General features: G+C 38.2%; 2 protein-coding genes across 8 annotated transcripts in view; one reads left to right on the top strand and one right to left on the bottom strand.

Moving 5' to 3' along the window:
* Positions 1–4,229: 4,229 nt before the first annotated feature.
* On the bottom strand, positions 4,230–11,292 carry LOC114031519 (general transcription factor IIH subunit 5). The gene is made up of 3 exons (XM_027846639.1): positions 11,200–11,292; positions 10,143–10,237; positions 4,230–4,648 (listed from the first exon to the last, which is right to left on the bottom strand). The coding sequence occupies exons 2-3, from the start codon at positions 10,175–10,177 to the stop codon at positions 4,468–4,470; spliced, it is 216 nt and encodes a 71-aa protein (XP_027702440.1). The 5' UTR covers positions 10,178–10,237; positions 11,200–11,292; the 3' UTR covers positions 4,230–4,467.
* Positions 11,293–11,352: 60 nt separating this feature from the next.
* Positions 11,353–14,579, top strand: part of LOC114031518 (protein SERAC1-like) — an 85,483-nt gene continuing 82,256 nt past the window's right edge. For 5 of the 7 annotated variants that reach the window (XR_003567746.1, XR_003567745.1, XR_003567743.1 and 2 more), the window contains exon 1: positions 11,354–11,479. The gene's annotated coding sequence lies outside the window, so the exon portion shown is untranslated. Of the gene's footprint in view, positions 11,480–14,579 lie in introns of all 7 variants that reach the window. The other 2 variants (XM_027846638.1, XM_027846637.1) reach the window with 2 other exon arrangements.

Genomic DNA, 14,579 nt, shown 5'->3' with positions numbered 1-14,579 from the left:
TTCATATCCTTTGACCATTTATCAATTGGGGAATGGCTTGTATTCTTATAAATTTGACTTAATTCTCTATATATTTTAGAAATGAGGCCCTTATCAGAGAGACTGGTTGTAAAAATTCTTTCCCAATTTTCTACCTTTCTTCTCATCTTGGTTGCATTGGCTTTGTTTGTGCAAAAACTTTTCAACTTAATGTAATCAAAATTATCCATTTTGCTTTTCATAATGTTCTCTGTCTCCTGTTTGGTCATGAATTCTGTTGTTCTCCATAGATCTGACAGGTAAACTATTCCCTGCTCTCCCAGTTTGCTTATAGTATCAGCCTTTATATCTAAATCATGAACCCATTTTGACTTTATTTTGATATATGGTGTGAGATTTTGGTCTATGCCTAGTTTCTGCCATACTCTTTTCCAGTTTTCCCAGCAGTTTTTTTCAAAGAGTGGGTTCATATCCCAGAAACTGGGGTCGTTGGGTTTATCAAATAATAGATTACTATAGTCATTGACTACTGTGTCTTGCATATTTAACCTATTCCACTGATCCACCGCTCTATTTCTTAGCCAGTACCAAGCAGTTTTGATGATTGCTACTTTATAATACAATTTAAGATCTGGAATTGCTAGGCCACCTTCCCCTGCATTTCTTTTTATTAGTTCCCTTGATATTCTGGACCTTTTGTTCTTCCAAACGAATCCGGTTATTATTTTTTCTAACTCTATAAAATAATTTTTTGGTAGTTTGGCACTGAATAATTAGCTTAGGTAGAATTGTCATTTTTATGATATTAGCTTGGCCTACCCATGAGCAACTGATGTTTTTCCAATTATTTAGATCTGACTTTATTTGTATGAAAGACACCATTTTCTAAACATACAACATGTGAAGTGGGGAGAAACATACCAAGGGAAACATGTGGTGGGCGTTTTGGGAAGTCAGTGACCTGTGTTGACTTCTACCAATGAAAGTCAGCTAGGAGGAACCTGTGTCCTGGAATAGGGATAAAAAGTTTGCTCTGGCTTCTGTAGGGTTTGGGTGCTCATCTCGAGTCCCATACCTGCTTCCTGCAGGAAGCGTATTAAAAGTTTCAGCTGCTTCACTCATCCTGAGTCTGTCTAACTTACTGTGTCTATTTGGGCACCAGAGGTTATTTCCAACAAGTCCAAGTTGAAGAAGGATTTCCTGTGGATGGAGATATTCTAGGTAACCATCTGAAGATTGTGCTGAGTGCATGAAGTCTGGATACACTTAGCCTCCTGAGACTGATAATCATTCAAGAAAATTTGGCTTAACTAAGTGAAGAATGATTATTGCCTAGGTAAGTATCTGGATAGACAACATTTAGATTTTATCCATCAATCTATATATATATACACATAGATATGTATATGTATCTATAGATATCTATATGTGTGTGTATATATATACATACATGATATATGATAAACACAGTAAATAGACAGTGAATTAAGACAAAAATTGAAAAGGAGAATAGGTTGATTGGGGAATAGGGAAAAAGTATAGTTCTTAACAAAGACTCATTTTTTAATACCAGTATTTTTCTGATAATACATGGCTATAAGTCATGGAATACTTTATTCTAAATTATACGTATACTCATTAACCCACCTGACAAGGTCACTGTGGTCATAAAATAAAACATCAAGTGGTGTTTAAGTATTTGTAATAGTAAAAAATGTTATGTAAATATTAGTAAGTTTCTGAAGAGATTAGAAATTTCAAATACTCATCACATTCAAGACTAGTATTTTAAATTTAGAACTGGAAAGATTAAGGAATTTAGATTACATCAATTTACAAGTTTAAAACTAATGCGGCATCAAGTCTTGCTTTTAAAGTACTGAGAACAACCTCAGTATTATGATTTTATTGGTTAGATGTTTGGTTTGCATTTCACTCAAGGATATAGAGGAGATATCTAACTTGTAACAGATTTGGAGCAGGTCAGGTATTCTCAGAGATCATCTATATAGTTCAATTCTCTCATTTTACAACTGAGGCAACTGGGCAGTAAATATCAGAGCTGGAATTTGAACCCAGATTCTGACTACAAATCCGTTATCAATATACCAGTTTCCCAGATCAAAGGTCTTAGAGTTGGAAAGGACCTTTAGAAATGATATAAAATCAGGGATGGAGAACCTGCAGTCTCAAAGTCACATGTGGCCCTCTAGGTCCTCGAATTCCCCTTTGAATCCAAACTTCACAGAACAAATCCCCTTAATAAAAGGATTTGTTCTGTAAAACTTGGACTCAGTCAAAAGGCCATCACATGTGGCATCAAGGCCACAGGTGCCCCACCCCTTATCTAAATCCAACCACTTCATTTTACAAGGGATGAAACAAAGGCCAAGCCTTGACTCACTGAGAGGAAGTGACTACCCCAGAGTCAAGCAGGAGGTAAGTAGTATATATTTACCCACCTCATAGAAAAGTTGTAATCAGCATTTTAATGCATTAAAGATGACACTAGCATTCAAAATATGATCATTGTCATGTCACAAACGGACATTCCTAATTTCTTGGCTGCCATTATCATTCATCAGGCAACCCAAAGCTGATTTCTCAGAACACATTGTTACATAAGATACGATGCATATTCAGGATTCCTGAAGTTCTAATACAAAGCCAGCATTCTTTTCCTCGACTGAAACCTGGTAAGGGCTTAATTTTAGATTATGGCTTACTTAGTCAAATAGATAAAAACAAACCTCATTTCTATCCCTGTGAAAAGAATTTAATACAATTTCCTTGGTCCATGGCCACCAATGATTCCTAAACTATTTATCAATACAGTTAGTTAAAATAAACCACAAATGCATTTCTGAGAAAAATATACTTCTTGGTGGTGTTTGCCTTACCATAAATCCCTTGCTCATAATATAAATTTTATCTGCTTACAATATGTATTTCCCTATATAAAAAAACTACAATTACCATTCAGGATATTTTCCTCTATTTATTTTAAAAACCATCATAGCAGTGTAAGTATTCTCATCTAGGCATGTGAATTACTACTACTAAGTTTGGTGATGTATTCCTAGGGAACCAGGGACATTCCTAACTTCATAATATTTAGGGCTATATAATGGGTTCATAAAGAAATTAAACTGGCATTTCCTCTTTCATAAAGCTTATTGTGCTTCTGCTTAGGAGAGATATACTGCATGGAGCTGGGTTTGTTTGGAGCATGTAGGTAGTTTCGTACAAGTTTTATCAAAGCCATTATTTCTGCTACATGAACTTAGGTTCTCAACACAGCTGATCTTTATACAAAGGACAGAGCTCAAATCAAGTAATTCTGCTTCCATGATGGTTTTTTTTGTTTGTTTTTGTTAGGCAATGAGGTTAAGTGACTTGCCCAGGGTCACACAGCTAGTAAGTGTCAAGTGTCTGAGGCCAGATTTGAATTCAGGTCCTCTTGACTCCAGGGTTGGTACTTTATCCCCCGTCCCACCTAGCTGCCTATCTATGATGTTCTTGTTCCTGCAGAAAGGTATCCATTTGTTACCTTTAGCTTCAAAGCTCCTAAGTTCAGGCAGTTATTTTAAAAAAGAATCATATACCATATATTTTTTACTCTATTAGTATTTCCACCCTCTATTTTAACCTAATTTAATTTTCGTAAGTCATATAAAGACTATTGCATAGGTAACTGATAAGGCAAGTTATAATAATCTATTTTCATAAATTCATTTAACCATAATGGGTTAGATCAGGGATGGGGAACCTTCAGCCTCGAGGCCAAAGGTTCCCCACCATTGGTTGGATCAACCATATAGACAGGAGGACACTTGCCTGGCAGGTGTCACAAATCACCTTAGACCTTCCTTATCTGGTTGCCCCTAGCTACCATAGGACTTATTAAGCAGCAAGGGAGAAGTAAACTTCTACATGACCCCCTTCTTCAAGGTCTCCTACCAAATCCTTTTCAGTTGATAGCTCTCACATAGGCAAAAAAATATATATATTTTTAAAATAGTTAGAGAAATCAAAAGACAACGTTCCTAAAGTTTCCTACCTCACTACTATAATTACATAAAACACAGTAAATTCCTGAAATGTTTTATAACAAAAGTAGGCAAAATAAACATTTAGGTCAGATGAATAATTCAAAAGCATATTATGTTAGCCTCCCTTCCTTATTTTTAAAAATCTGTATAAAGAGGAATACATTTAAATTTCTAATGTAATACAAAAACAAAATTCAATCATAGGGAACTCTGGTAAAGTTTTTATTCGTGTTGTCTGTGAATTGAACAGAAACCAAACAACTCAAGAACATTTAGTCTGAGGATATGCATTTGTACAATAACCATTGCTACAGAAATGCTTAATTATCTATGTAATCAGTCTCATAAAATGCTAAATGGAAAAATCTCATTCTTTTGTTTGTTGTTTACAATTTCAGAGTTTCTGAGATAGGTCAAGTTCCATTTTCTAGTCTTTTCATTTCTGTGTAATAGGAAAAGAATTCTGGTCCATTAACTCTCCCACTCGCTCCTGGAGGAAGTTAACCAGCTCTGCCAGTACGAAGACATGGGTGTCATCTATGTCTTGTATGATGAATTTCTTCCCTAGGGCATTTGATTCATCCAAGTACAGCAGAAATTGCTTCATAGCAGGGTCACTATAGAGATAAACACATTACCAAAAGATACCATGGCCATTTTATATAGAATAGATTATAAGAGCTCTAACATATGGAAGTTTTAGGGCAAGCCATGTTTACTTTTATTCTCCTCTCAACATGTTACACATTTGTAATGAAGATTTAACTCTATAACATTTTACAGGTAAACATGGCAAGATTTTAAAAATGCACAGGTTACTAACAAGTAGTAGAGATTAGAAGCTGTGAAGTTACTGGGGTCAAAATAATAATCTCCATTTTTGTTAATAAAACAATTTTAAAAATTGCTAGTCAATAATTTAAATGGCATATTTTTAAAATCAATTAAGGAACAATTCTGGACCCAAAGAGCTTCATAACTTTAATCTTCATTCATAATCCTTAAAGAAAATCTAGAAACTTAGCATATTATACACTATAATCATCAAAGAAGATTAAAAACTTTCCCATAGATGGTATGAAGGAAAAGAGAGTCATCAACCCTTATAAGTGGTAGAAGTTTAATTCCAGAAACTTTCCCCAAATGATTGCACCAGACTCTTTCCTTACTGTTGGTTAGGGTTTCAAGAAAATGACAATTTTCTGAGCAAAGCCCAAATTATGCAAAGTCAATAGAATAATGACAAGTATTAAATAGGTAGCTTTTTTTTTTTGCTCTTAAATAAGCCATTTAATGGTAGATTCATACTGCTACTCTTTTAATTCACTGTGAAATAGTGAAATATATAAATAGAATATTAAAAGTTATACGGAAGATTAAAAAAAGATGGTGTAATGGTCACAAAAGGTAAATATAATAAAGTCTCACTAATCTGGATAAAATCTGAGGGAAATTCAGACTAAATTACTGAATCCAGTTCACTCATATGCTAATTAAAGAAATAGAACTACTACTCTCAAGTATATCCAGTAATCCAAACTAGGTTAATAAAGGTTTTCTCCAGAAAAGGTACTTAAGAAAACTTATTTTTAAAGAAATGAACAGTCATTAAAATATCAACTAATATAAACTGGTACCTAAGTATACAACATTTAAGAAAGCTAATGTTTCCAAGAACCCTCAAATACTTAATTCATTCCCTCTTCACACAATTTGCTCAGGAAAGTCCTCCATCACTATTTTACCATTTAACTAGATAGTACTATTCACTAAACATTTCATTTAAAGCAAATGATACTTTTAATTGTATTAACTCCAAACTGTCAAAGCTACAAGTGGTGGGAACTATAAAAAATATAAGCACCTATAGTTTTTATTTGAAACATTGTGCTGCTTAGAAGATTACACTTTCTGTTAACAAAATTGCTTAATTCTAGCATGAGGACTATAGAATGAAAGAAAATCCATTGCTGAAAACAAGTCTGAACAAAAGGGGCTGGTACGGAGCACAAAATACTATTCATAAAAAACAAAACTAGGTGAATTAAGCTATATCATTTACAAAGCACACTCAACAAAATGGGACTTGAATATTGTTTGAGACTTGTTTTTCTAATACCCAAAGTAGAAATAATACTGAGGTGTCAAGGTTTAACAAGGTAGTTGCTAGATGATTTTGTAGGGAGAAAAATAAGTAGTAAGGACATGTTTCAAATTTATTTGCTATTATTCGATTTATTTGCACTAGAGAAAAGTCTGAGTCAAAAACTCTTCCTGCCTCTGTCTTTACAGAAGGGATATAAAGGGAAAAAAAAAAGGGCACATTATGGGCAACAGGATGATGGTAAGAAATAGGAAGAATCCAAATGAGATTCTCAACTAGGGACAGTCAAAGAAGAAAAGTCTATGCTTAGGGCCTTAAAACTTAGTTGGTTCCTCTATTTGTCTCTTCCTATCAATTCCTATCTCCCAAAGGATGCTGAAAAGCCTTCGTTTTATTCTTCTGGGATTGTTAACCTTGGTACGTACTCTTCCACTACTATATTTTGTTTTCTCAGTTCTCAAAGTAATATTTTCCGAAAAAATTTTTTTTAAAAAGGCACTTAGAACTTAGCCTCAGGTGAACTTTGCAACACAGCATGAGGCACTATGTTTGTCAGCATCTTAAGGGATTGGTAAACTGTAGTTCTAAATCTATGATTTAAAAACTAGGCATAGAGTTGAGGACAAAATGAGAATACAAAAAATATTGAAATGCAAACTAGTGTAACATGCTGATAGCTCTAGTAACATTACATTGTATTTTTTTTAACTATTAAAAAGTGCTTTCACAGATATTATTTCAGTTTAGCCTCAATAATAAAAGATTCACCAAAATATATTGGGATTAATTGGGCACATAGGTCCTTATCTATACATTTTTTCATCTAAGTAAGTTCAACTCAACATTTATTATGTGCCTAGTATGGCACTTAGATAATATAGGGGGACACACTGATGGAAAAAAATATAACACTCCCTGTTCTGAAATGTGTGCATGGAGAAGAGATACACAAAACTATACTATGTTAGAACAGAAATATTTAGAAGTATATAGGATATATAGAAGGGATATAATACATATGATAGTCACAGGGATATGAGAAATTTGTGGTGAAGGGAATTGTCTAGTAGTAGGGGAGCAGAAACCAAGGAGTGAAACCTGGAGATGGCACCTGATCTTTGCTTTGAAAAGGAGGATTTTGGTCTGTGGAGCTAAAGTTCATTCTTGGTTCTACAAGTGAGTACCCAACGGAAGTTGGAAGGAGCAAGCAAAGCTCAAGATACAAGGACTCCAACACGGGCAGAATATAAAATGTGTGAAGAGGTATAGTGTGGCAAAAAAGACTAGAAAGCTAGGTTAAAATCTAGCTTTGAAGAACCTGGAATGTCAAGTAAAGGTATCTCTATTTCACTCCATAGGTAATATGTAACCAGTGAAGATTTTTTGAGCCAAGATCTGATCTATGCATTAGGAAGATTGCTTTCCCAGTAGTATAAAGGATGCATTGGAGGGGAGAAACTGAAGATAGGGAGACCAGTTAGGAGAAGCTACACTATTCCAGGTGAGATGTCACAGGGGTCTGATGGATGTGAGATGTTCTACAAATAGAATAGGACTTGGCAACTGACTGGATAATGGGGGATAAGAGAATGGAAACAAAGGTGATTCAGAGGTTGAGAGCTTAAATGACTGATGGGAAGATCAACAGAAAAAGGGAACTTAAGAAAGGAAAAGAAGTAGGTTTTGGGGGATGAAAATTAGTTCAGTTGGGGCATGTTGTTGAGTTGAGCACAGTATACCTGCGGATATATCCAGCAAGCAGTCTGAAATGCAGGGTTGGAACTAGAAACAACTGAAAAGTCATCTGAGATAGTAACTGAAGCCACAGAAATAAGTATCAATAGTGACAGAATACATGGTTAGAAGAGGAGAAAGGACATAATATTAGGGGAAATTCACACTTGGTAGGTGGGAAGAACACCCAGGAAAAGAGACAAAAGGAATACCCAAAAAGGTAGGAGAAAAAGTAGGACAAAATAGCATCACAGGAGTCAAAAGGGATAATAATATCAAGAAGGATGGCGGTGATGAACAGCGTCAAATACCATAGAAAAGTCTAGGATGAGGACTGAGAAACAACTATTGGATTTATCAACTGAGAATTTATTGGTGGCTTTGGGGACAGCAGTTTCAGTATAGTGGTAGGGTTTAAAGTGTTTGTTGAATGATAGAAATAATATTGTAGTGGGTGCTGTGTGTATACAGGAAGTGTAGGCCTTTTTTCCTATATGATAATCTAGCCCAAATACACCCAAGAAGCTAAAACTATAAAGTGGTATGTAGGCACATGGAAGATCCTTTCATAATTTTCTCAATATGTTGCTAATCTCTTACCCTTTAAGAAAGTAATGAGATCCTTTAACTGTTCAGTATTTTCTACTTCCCACTTCAAAAAGTTTCTCAAATACTTTGAATTGAATAGTGTTCTTTGCTTCTGGGAAATAAGTTGAGTAAAGTATTTGCATAATCAAGGTATCTGCATCAATATGTTAAGTCTGTACAACTTGTATCTTTTTTTTTTTTAAAGCTTCCATTCAAGGATGGTACAACTGAAAGAGCACTAAATTTGTAATCAAGAAGATGTGGGTTCGAATCCTATCTCTAATACTTACTGGCCGGGCAAGTCAGTTTCCTTCTTTGTGAAATGGGGTAATAGCTGAAATACTTGCCCTAAAGGGTTGTTTTAAGAAGAGAACTTTTTAAAACTTAAAACACTGTTTAAGTTCACTTGATGAATTTTAGGGTTATGACAAGCTTTTGTTTGGAACTTTTATCTTATCTTTCAGAAGGCAATATTCATTAGCATTTAAAATATCGACTTCTATTTATGGGAAGCTGGGCGGCACAGTGGATAGAGTGCTAGGCCTAAAGTCAGGAAGACTCATCTTTCTGAGTTCAAATTCTGCCTCAGATACTAGCTGTGTGACCCTGAGCAAGTCACTTAATGCAGTTTCCTCATCTATAAAATGAGCTGGAGAAGGAAATGGCAAATTACTCCAGTATCTTTCCCAAGAAAATCCCAAATGGGGTCACAAAAAATCAGCCACAACTGAAACAACTACTACTCCCATTTATAGAGAAGACCGAATGGCTGTAGTGGTGGTGTTCTAGGGTGACAACACCCCCAGAAACATTCCAGAGCCAAAAATTAATCCCCAGTGCTGTTTAAAAGACAAAGCCTGTTTTCATCCTCAACCCTTTAAACAATCGCTAGTTTTTAAAAAGAGACCTAAAGAATATAATAGTTAAGTATCTATGCTCTTCAGAGAAGGATACAATCCAAATCCAAGACTCTTACCATCCCGTAAATGCATCAAGTTGATTAGGGAACTCCCTTGATTTAACACCCCTACATATAAAGTGAATTATGACTTACTGAATATACAATCAGATCAATTACCCAAGCATCAACATAAACTTGCAAAATGCTCTAAAAAGAGGTAAAATTAGCCCAAGTTAAAAAAAAGACATACAATTGTACTTTAAAAGATCTTTCATTTCTCTATATGAACTGGCATTAGTAAATCATGAGGTTACTTTTTCTATTTTGCTTTGACCTACAATGGGAACTCTTTGAGGGCAGAGACCTACTGTATACCAGTGTCCCCATGGTGCCTTCCACTTCGTAGTTGCTGTTAAGCGGAAAGAACTATAAAGCAGAGTTCCTCAAAGAGTCAGCAGTTTAGCAAGGGAGAAGATAAAGTGTCAATTGGTAGTCCTACTTCCTCTAAAAATGTATGATTCTAAGTACCAAACCAGAGAGTAGAACACCTAAGTTCAATGGTGGTTCAAAGGAAATGGAAGACCAAAAAGGTCTGGAATAGTCTGGGAAAGCTTCACTGAAGGGGAACTTAGAATCATAAAATCTCAAAGAGCAGGAAGTGGCCTTAGCTATCACTGAGTCAGACCAGCTAATTTTATAAATGAGGAAACTGATCTAGTGGGCTGGGTAGGAATACTGCTAAAAGCAAGAGAAACAAGAAGTGAAAAGTACTCAAACTACTAACCATTCTATAAGCACGCCTTTCAAGACATTCACCATTTTCTCCAAGTTAGAAGAGTCAAATGTTGTCAATGATGGCAACAAATGGGATGATGTGAACTAAAATTAAAAAAAAAATCAATTTCAATAATGAATTTTAACATTTCACCAAAAGATCTTGATATTAGAGAACACACAAGAAACATAAGGATAATGAAAATGATGGTACTAATCCTTAAAATTCACAAAAAGACATTTTCAACTTTTCTGATTTTAAGACTTTAGATAAAGCATATTTACAAAGAAAATATGGCTTAAGTTGTCACCATTAACTTTCCCTAAAAATTTAACCTACCATCAAGTATAACTCTGTTTACCAAATTGCACACATTAAATTATCTGGAATACTCACAACAAATTCTAAATACTCATTCTAGTAAAGCCTGGGACATTTTGAATAGGAAAAAAAAACATTTAACTATTTGGGATAGTCAGGTACTCCAGCTTTTTTTTTTTCCCCCAAACCGTTCAGGGTCACATCCAGCCCAGTATTTGTTGGCACTTGGGCACCTACACAAATCTAGGGATGAGGACATGGATGTGCTTCAGGTTCTGAGCTAGGGACCGGTAATAGATAACCCAGGGCGAGATGCAATCAGTCACTTAAGAATCCACACATAGGTAGAGGGGAAAGTAAGTCACAATAAAAAGGGAGGAGGAAGAAGGTTCATCGCAGCACGAGAAAGCTGCTTTACGTAGCAGACATCAAATGAAAAGCGTTAACATGTAAAGCGCTTGGCAAACCTTAAAGCGCTATATAAAAATTAGCTCTTATTACTATTATTATTCACACTCCCGGGCCCTGCTCTGGGCACCCAACCCGCCGAGGACCCAAGATCCTACGGGGGGGGGGAGGGGGGACCAGGCCGTCCCTTCGCTCTGCTGCCCCCGAGGAAGGGAGCGCGGCAGGGAAGGGGTAGCTATCCCTCGGCCTTTTTAGGGTCTACTCTTTTCACCTCCGGGTCCGGTAGCTGCACCGCCCACCAATCCTACCCCCATCACCCCTAACCCTAACGACGCACCTCCGAGCAGCCAGGCCCCAGCTACAGCTCGGCCGAATGACCAGCGGACTGCGCCTGCGCCTCAGGCCCCTGCGTCGGGTTGGGAGGTTACGCGGAAGAGGGCGTGGCCATGCCCGTGGGAGGGGGGGTCACGTGCCCGCGCCAGTGGCGGAGGGCGCCGGGGCCCCTGGAGTAGATCGGGGTGGGTCTCTACCCTCATCCTCCTCCTTTCCCTTCCCCCGCCAACCCCAGGTCCCGTTCGGCTGGGGGCGGTAACGATCCGCGAGCCGCAGCCAGGTAGGTAAGTAAGGGGGGAGGGGCGAGGAGGGCGTCTGCGGTGGCTCCGTCGGGGGCCGGGGAGGTTCGAAGCCGGTTACGTAGGGGCGGGATGGAGCGGGGCAACCCAAGCACGTCCGTTTGAGGAGCTGCGCGGGGCCCCCAACCGCCTCTCTGAGGCTGGCCCCGGCCGTGCCCCGCCTTGCCCTGCCCTTCACTGACTGCTTAGGCTGGGGGCCGTGGCGTGTTCGGCTGTGCGCTGGCTCATGAGTGTGTGGGTAGGGGGGAGTATGTGAGTGTGTTTGTGTGTGTGCGCGTGCGCGTGCGCGCGTGCCCTTGCTGCTTCCTCCCTGTGTCCTCCGTCTGTAAGACTCCCTTTTACAGCCAGCCTTTTAGAAGAAAGCCGTCTACGCTTGTTGCACACTTTTCTCGCCTCCCTCTCACTTATTATTCCCGTGCAATCTGATTTCCTCCCTCACCCTTTCCTGCAGTCCTCTCTGTCTTCCCTTCTTTCTCTACCTCCCTAACTTTTTCTGTTGCTTGTCTGTCTCTCCCTCCTTCTCTATCACTGTCTCTGTTTCTCTGGCTTTCACTTCTCTTGTTTCTCTTTGTTTCTTTCTCCTTTCTCTTTCCCCCTCCTGGCTCTGTCTCCTTCTATCTCGTCTGTCTCTCTCCCTGTCTCTGTTTCTCTCTCTATCTCTTCCGTCCCACTCCCGCCCCGTCTATCTCTTTGTGTTTTCTTGTCTCTTGTCAGTCTCCTGTTACTTCCTCTGTCTGTCTGTTCTTTGTCTCTCCTCCCTCTTGTCTCTCTCTGTCACTATCACTTATCTCTCTCCCCGCCTCGTCTCTTTCTCTCTTTCTTCTCCATGTCTCTTTCTGTTTCTTATTTGTCTCTCCTTCCTTCTCTGCCTCTGTCTGTTTCTCTGTCTCTATCTGTTGTCTATCTCTCTCTTCTTCCCTTGTCTTTTTCTATCTCCTCCTCTCTGTCTTTCTCTGTCTCTTTTTTTCCCAGGTCACCAGTTAATCTCTAATGCAGATATACTGTGTGACCCTGAGCAAGTCACTTAACATGTCAGTCATTCACTAAATACTAAGTCCCCACTATGTGCTAAATGATGGGGATGCAAAGACAACATTGAAACAGTCCCAGCCCTCAGTGTACATTTTAATGGGGAAGACATGTCCACATATAAGTATTTACATAATATATACAAAGTGAATAGAAGATAACTTGGGAAGGAAGTTTCTACCAGCTGGGAGGATCAGGAAAAAGCTTCATGGTTAGGGTAACATTTGAGTTGCCTGGGAATTCTAAGAAGTGGAGGTGAGGAGGGAGTTCATACAAGGCATAGAGGACAACTCACCTTACTATGTAAAGACACAGAGATGGGAAATTAACATGAAAGATGCAACACCAGGTGTGCAGAACAGGAAGTAGGCCAGTATGGCTGGATCAGAGTGCATGCAGGGGAGTAATGTGTAAGAAGACTGGAAGGGCAGAAGGTTGTGACAAAATATGAATGCCAAACAGAGGAACTGATATTTGATCCTGGAGTTAATAGGGAATCACTGGAACTTATTGAGATGTGGGGTGACATTGTCATAGCTGTCCTTTAGAAAATCATTTTGGTGTCTCTATGGAGGAGAGATTGGGTTAGGGAAAGGTTTGAAGTAAGGATAACAAATTAGGTGAGAAGTGATAGGGGCCTTGAATGGGGATGAGGGTGGGGATGGCTGTGTGAAGGGAGAGAAGGAGGGATGTATAGGAGCTTTGTGGAGATAGAAGTGATAAGTTTTGGCAACTGGCTGGAGAGATGGGATGAGTGAAAATGAGGAGTTGAAGATGGTACTTCGGTCTTGAAACTAGGTGACTAGAAGGCTGGTCGTTCCCTTAACAATAATAGGGCAGTTTTTAAGAGAGGTGGGTTTAGGGAGAAAAAATGAATTCTGTTTTGGGTATGTTGAATTTGAAATGCCTGTGGGCATTCAGTTTGAAATGTCCAGTAGTTTTGGATATCACCTGCATAGAAATGGTAATGGAACCTATGGGAGCTGATTTAGGTCTTCAGATGAGGGAGTATGGACGGAAAAGAGAAGAGGGTTCTAGACTGAGCATGATAAATCAGAAAAGGAAGCTGAGAGGGGTCATTAAAAATTGAAATGATCCAAAACTTCTAAGAGTTGAAAAATCATTTGTTGACCTAGATAAGTTATTGACCATTTAAAAAAACCAACCAACCAACCCAAGGAACAGAGTTTTCATCTATTTTTCATGAAGTGTGAGTTTTTTTTTTTTTTGCCAGTTGTCTTTAGGGTCATTGGTCAGCATTTATTGGTTTATACCAAGGTTCAAGTACTGTATTAAGTGGTGTGGAGGTCTGGAGATGAAAACAACAGTACAGTGAATATAATGCCTGCCTTTCAGGACTTTACTGATATCAAAGGGGGTCTGATGTCTATAGCCTTCTATTCTTTAACTGCATTTTATGACAGAATTGTAGTCAGCAGTGGAGCAATGCCAGGAAAGCTTTTAGGATAAGTTTTGTTTGGTAGGACATGTGAAATTTAGAGATAATCATTAAAAATGAATATATAAATAGGCAGTACATACATATAATGATTCATAAAGTTATATTTGTTCTTATTTTCTAGTATTTATGAGACACAAAGAAAATAGTTTTATTAGTCATTTAGCAAGAAGTAGGTGACCTATGGTTATTATGCTTTCTGCTTTATCTGTAATTGTGGTGTTTGGGTATCTTCTCCCATAAAACCGCTCTATCTTCTGATTTCTTTATTTTTTTATTGGTCCTACCTCTTCCCAGTCAGCTTCAAAGCTCAGACAGCTTTGATACCTCCCTCTATTTTGTTACTTAGTCCAATGCATTGCCAAATATTATCGAGTGTTCACTTCTCCATTTCCTCTCTTCCTGTTCTTCCTGAATTATTGTGGTAGCTTCCAGTTGATTTGTGTCTCTTTGTGTCTCTAGGCTCTCCCATCAGTCAGTCAATCAGTCAGATATTTATTAAGTGCCTACTACGTGCTGGGCACTGTGCTTTCTCTCCCGACATATCCTGCATACTCCTACCGGGGAAATAATCCTTTAAATATAGGTGGAATCATA

This window comes from Vombatus ursinus, unplaced genomic scaffold (assembly GCF_900497805.2).
Source record: "Vombatus ursinus unplaced genomic scaffold, bare-nosed wombat genome assembly UNPS02015175.1, whole genome shotgun sequence".
NCBI lineage: Eukaryota > Metazoa > Chordata > Mammalia > Diprotodontia > Vombatidae > Vombatus > Vombatus ursinus.
Note: the sequence above shows the minus strand (reverse complement) of the source record. Positions and strands in the feature narration are given on the sequence as shown.

Excerpts from the sequence above, each read along its gene's own strand:
- LOC114031519 (XM_027846639.1), bottom strand. The coding sequence starts at position 10,177 with ATGGTGAATGTCTTGAAAGGCGTGCTTATAGAATG. Across the intron at positions 4,649-10,142 it reads AAAGGCGTGCTTATAGAATG|TGACCCTGCTATGAAGCAAT; the intron begins GTTAGTAGTTTG and ends TTATCTCTATAG.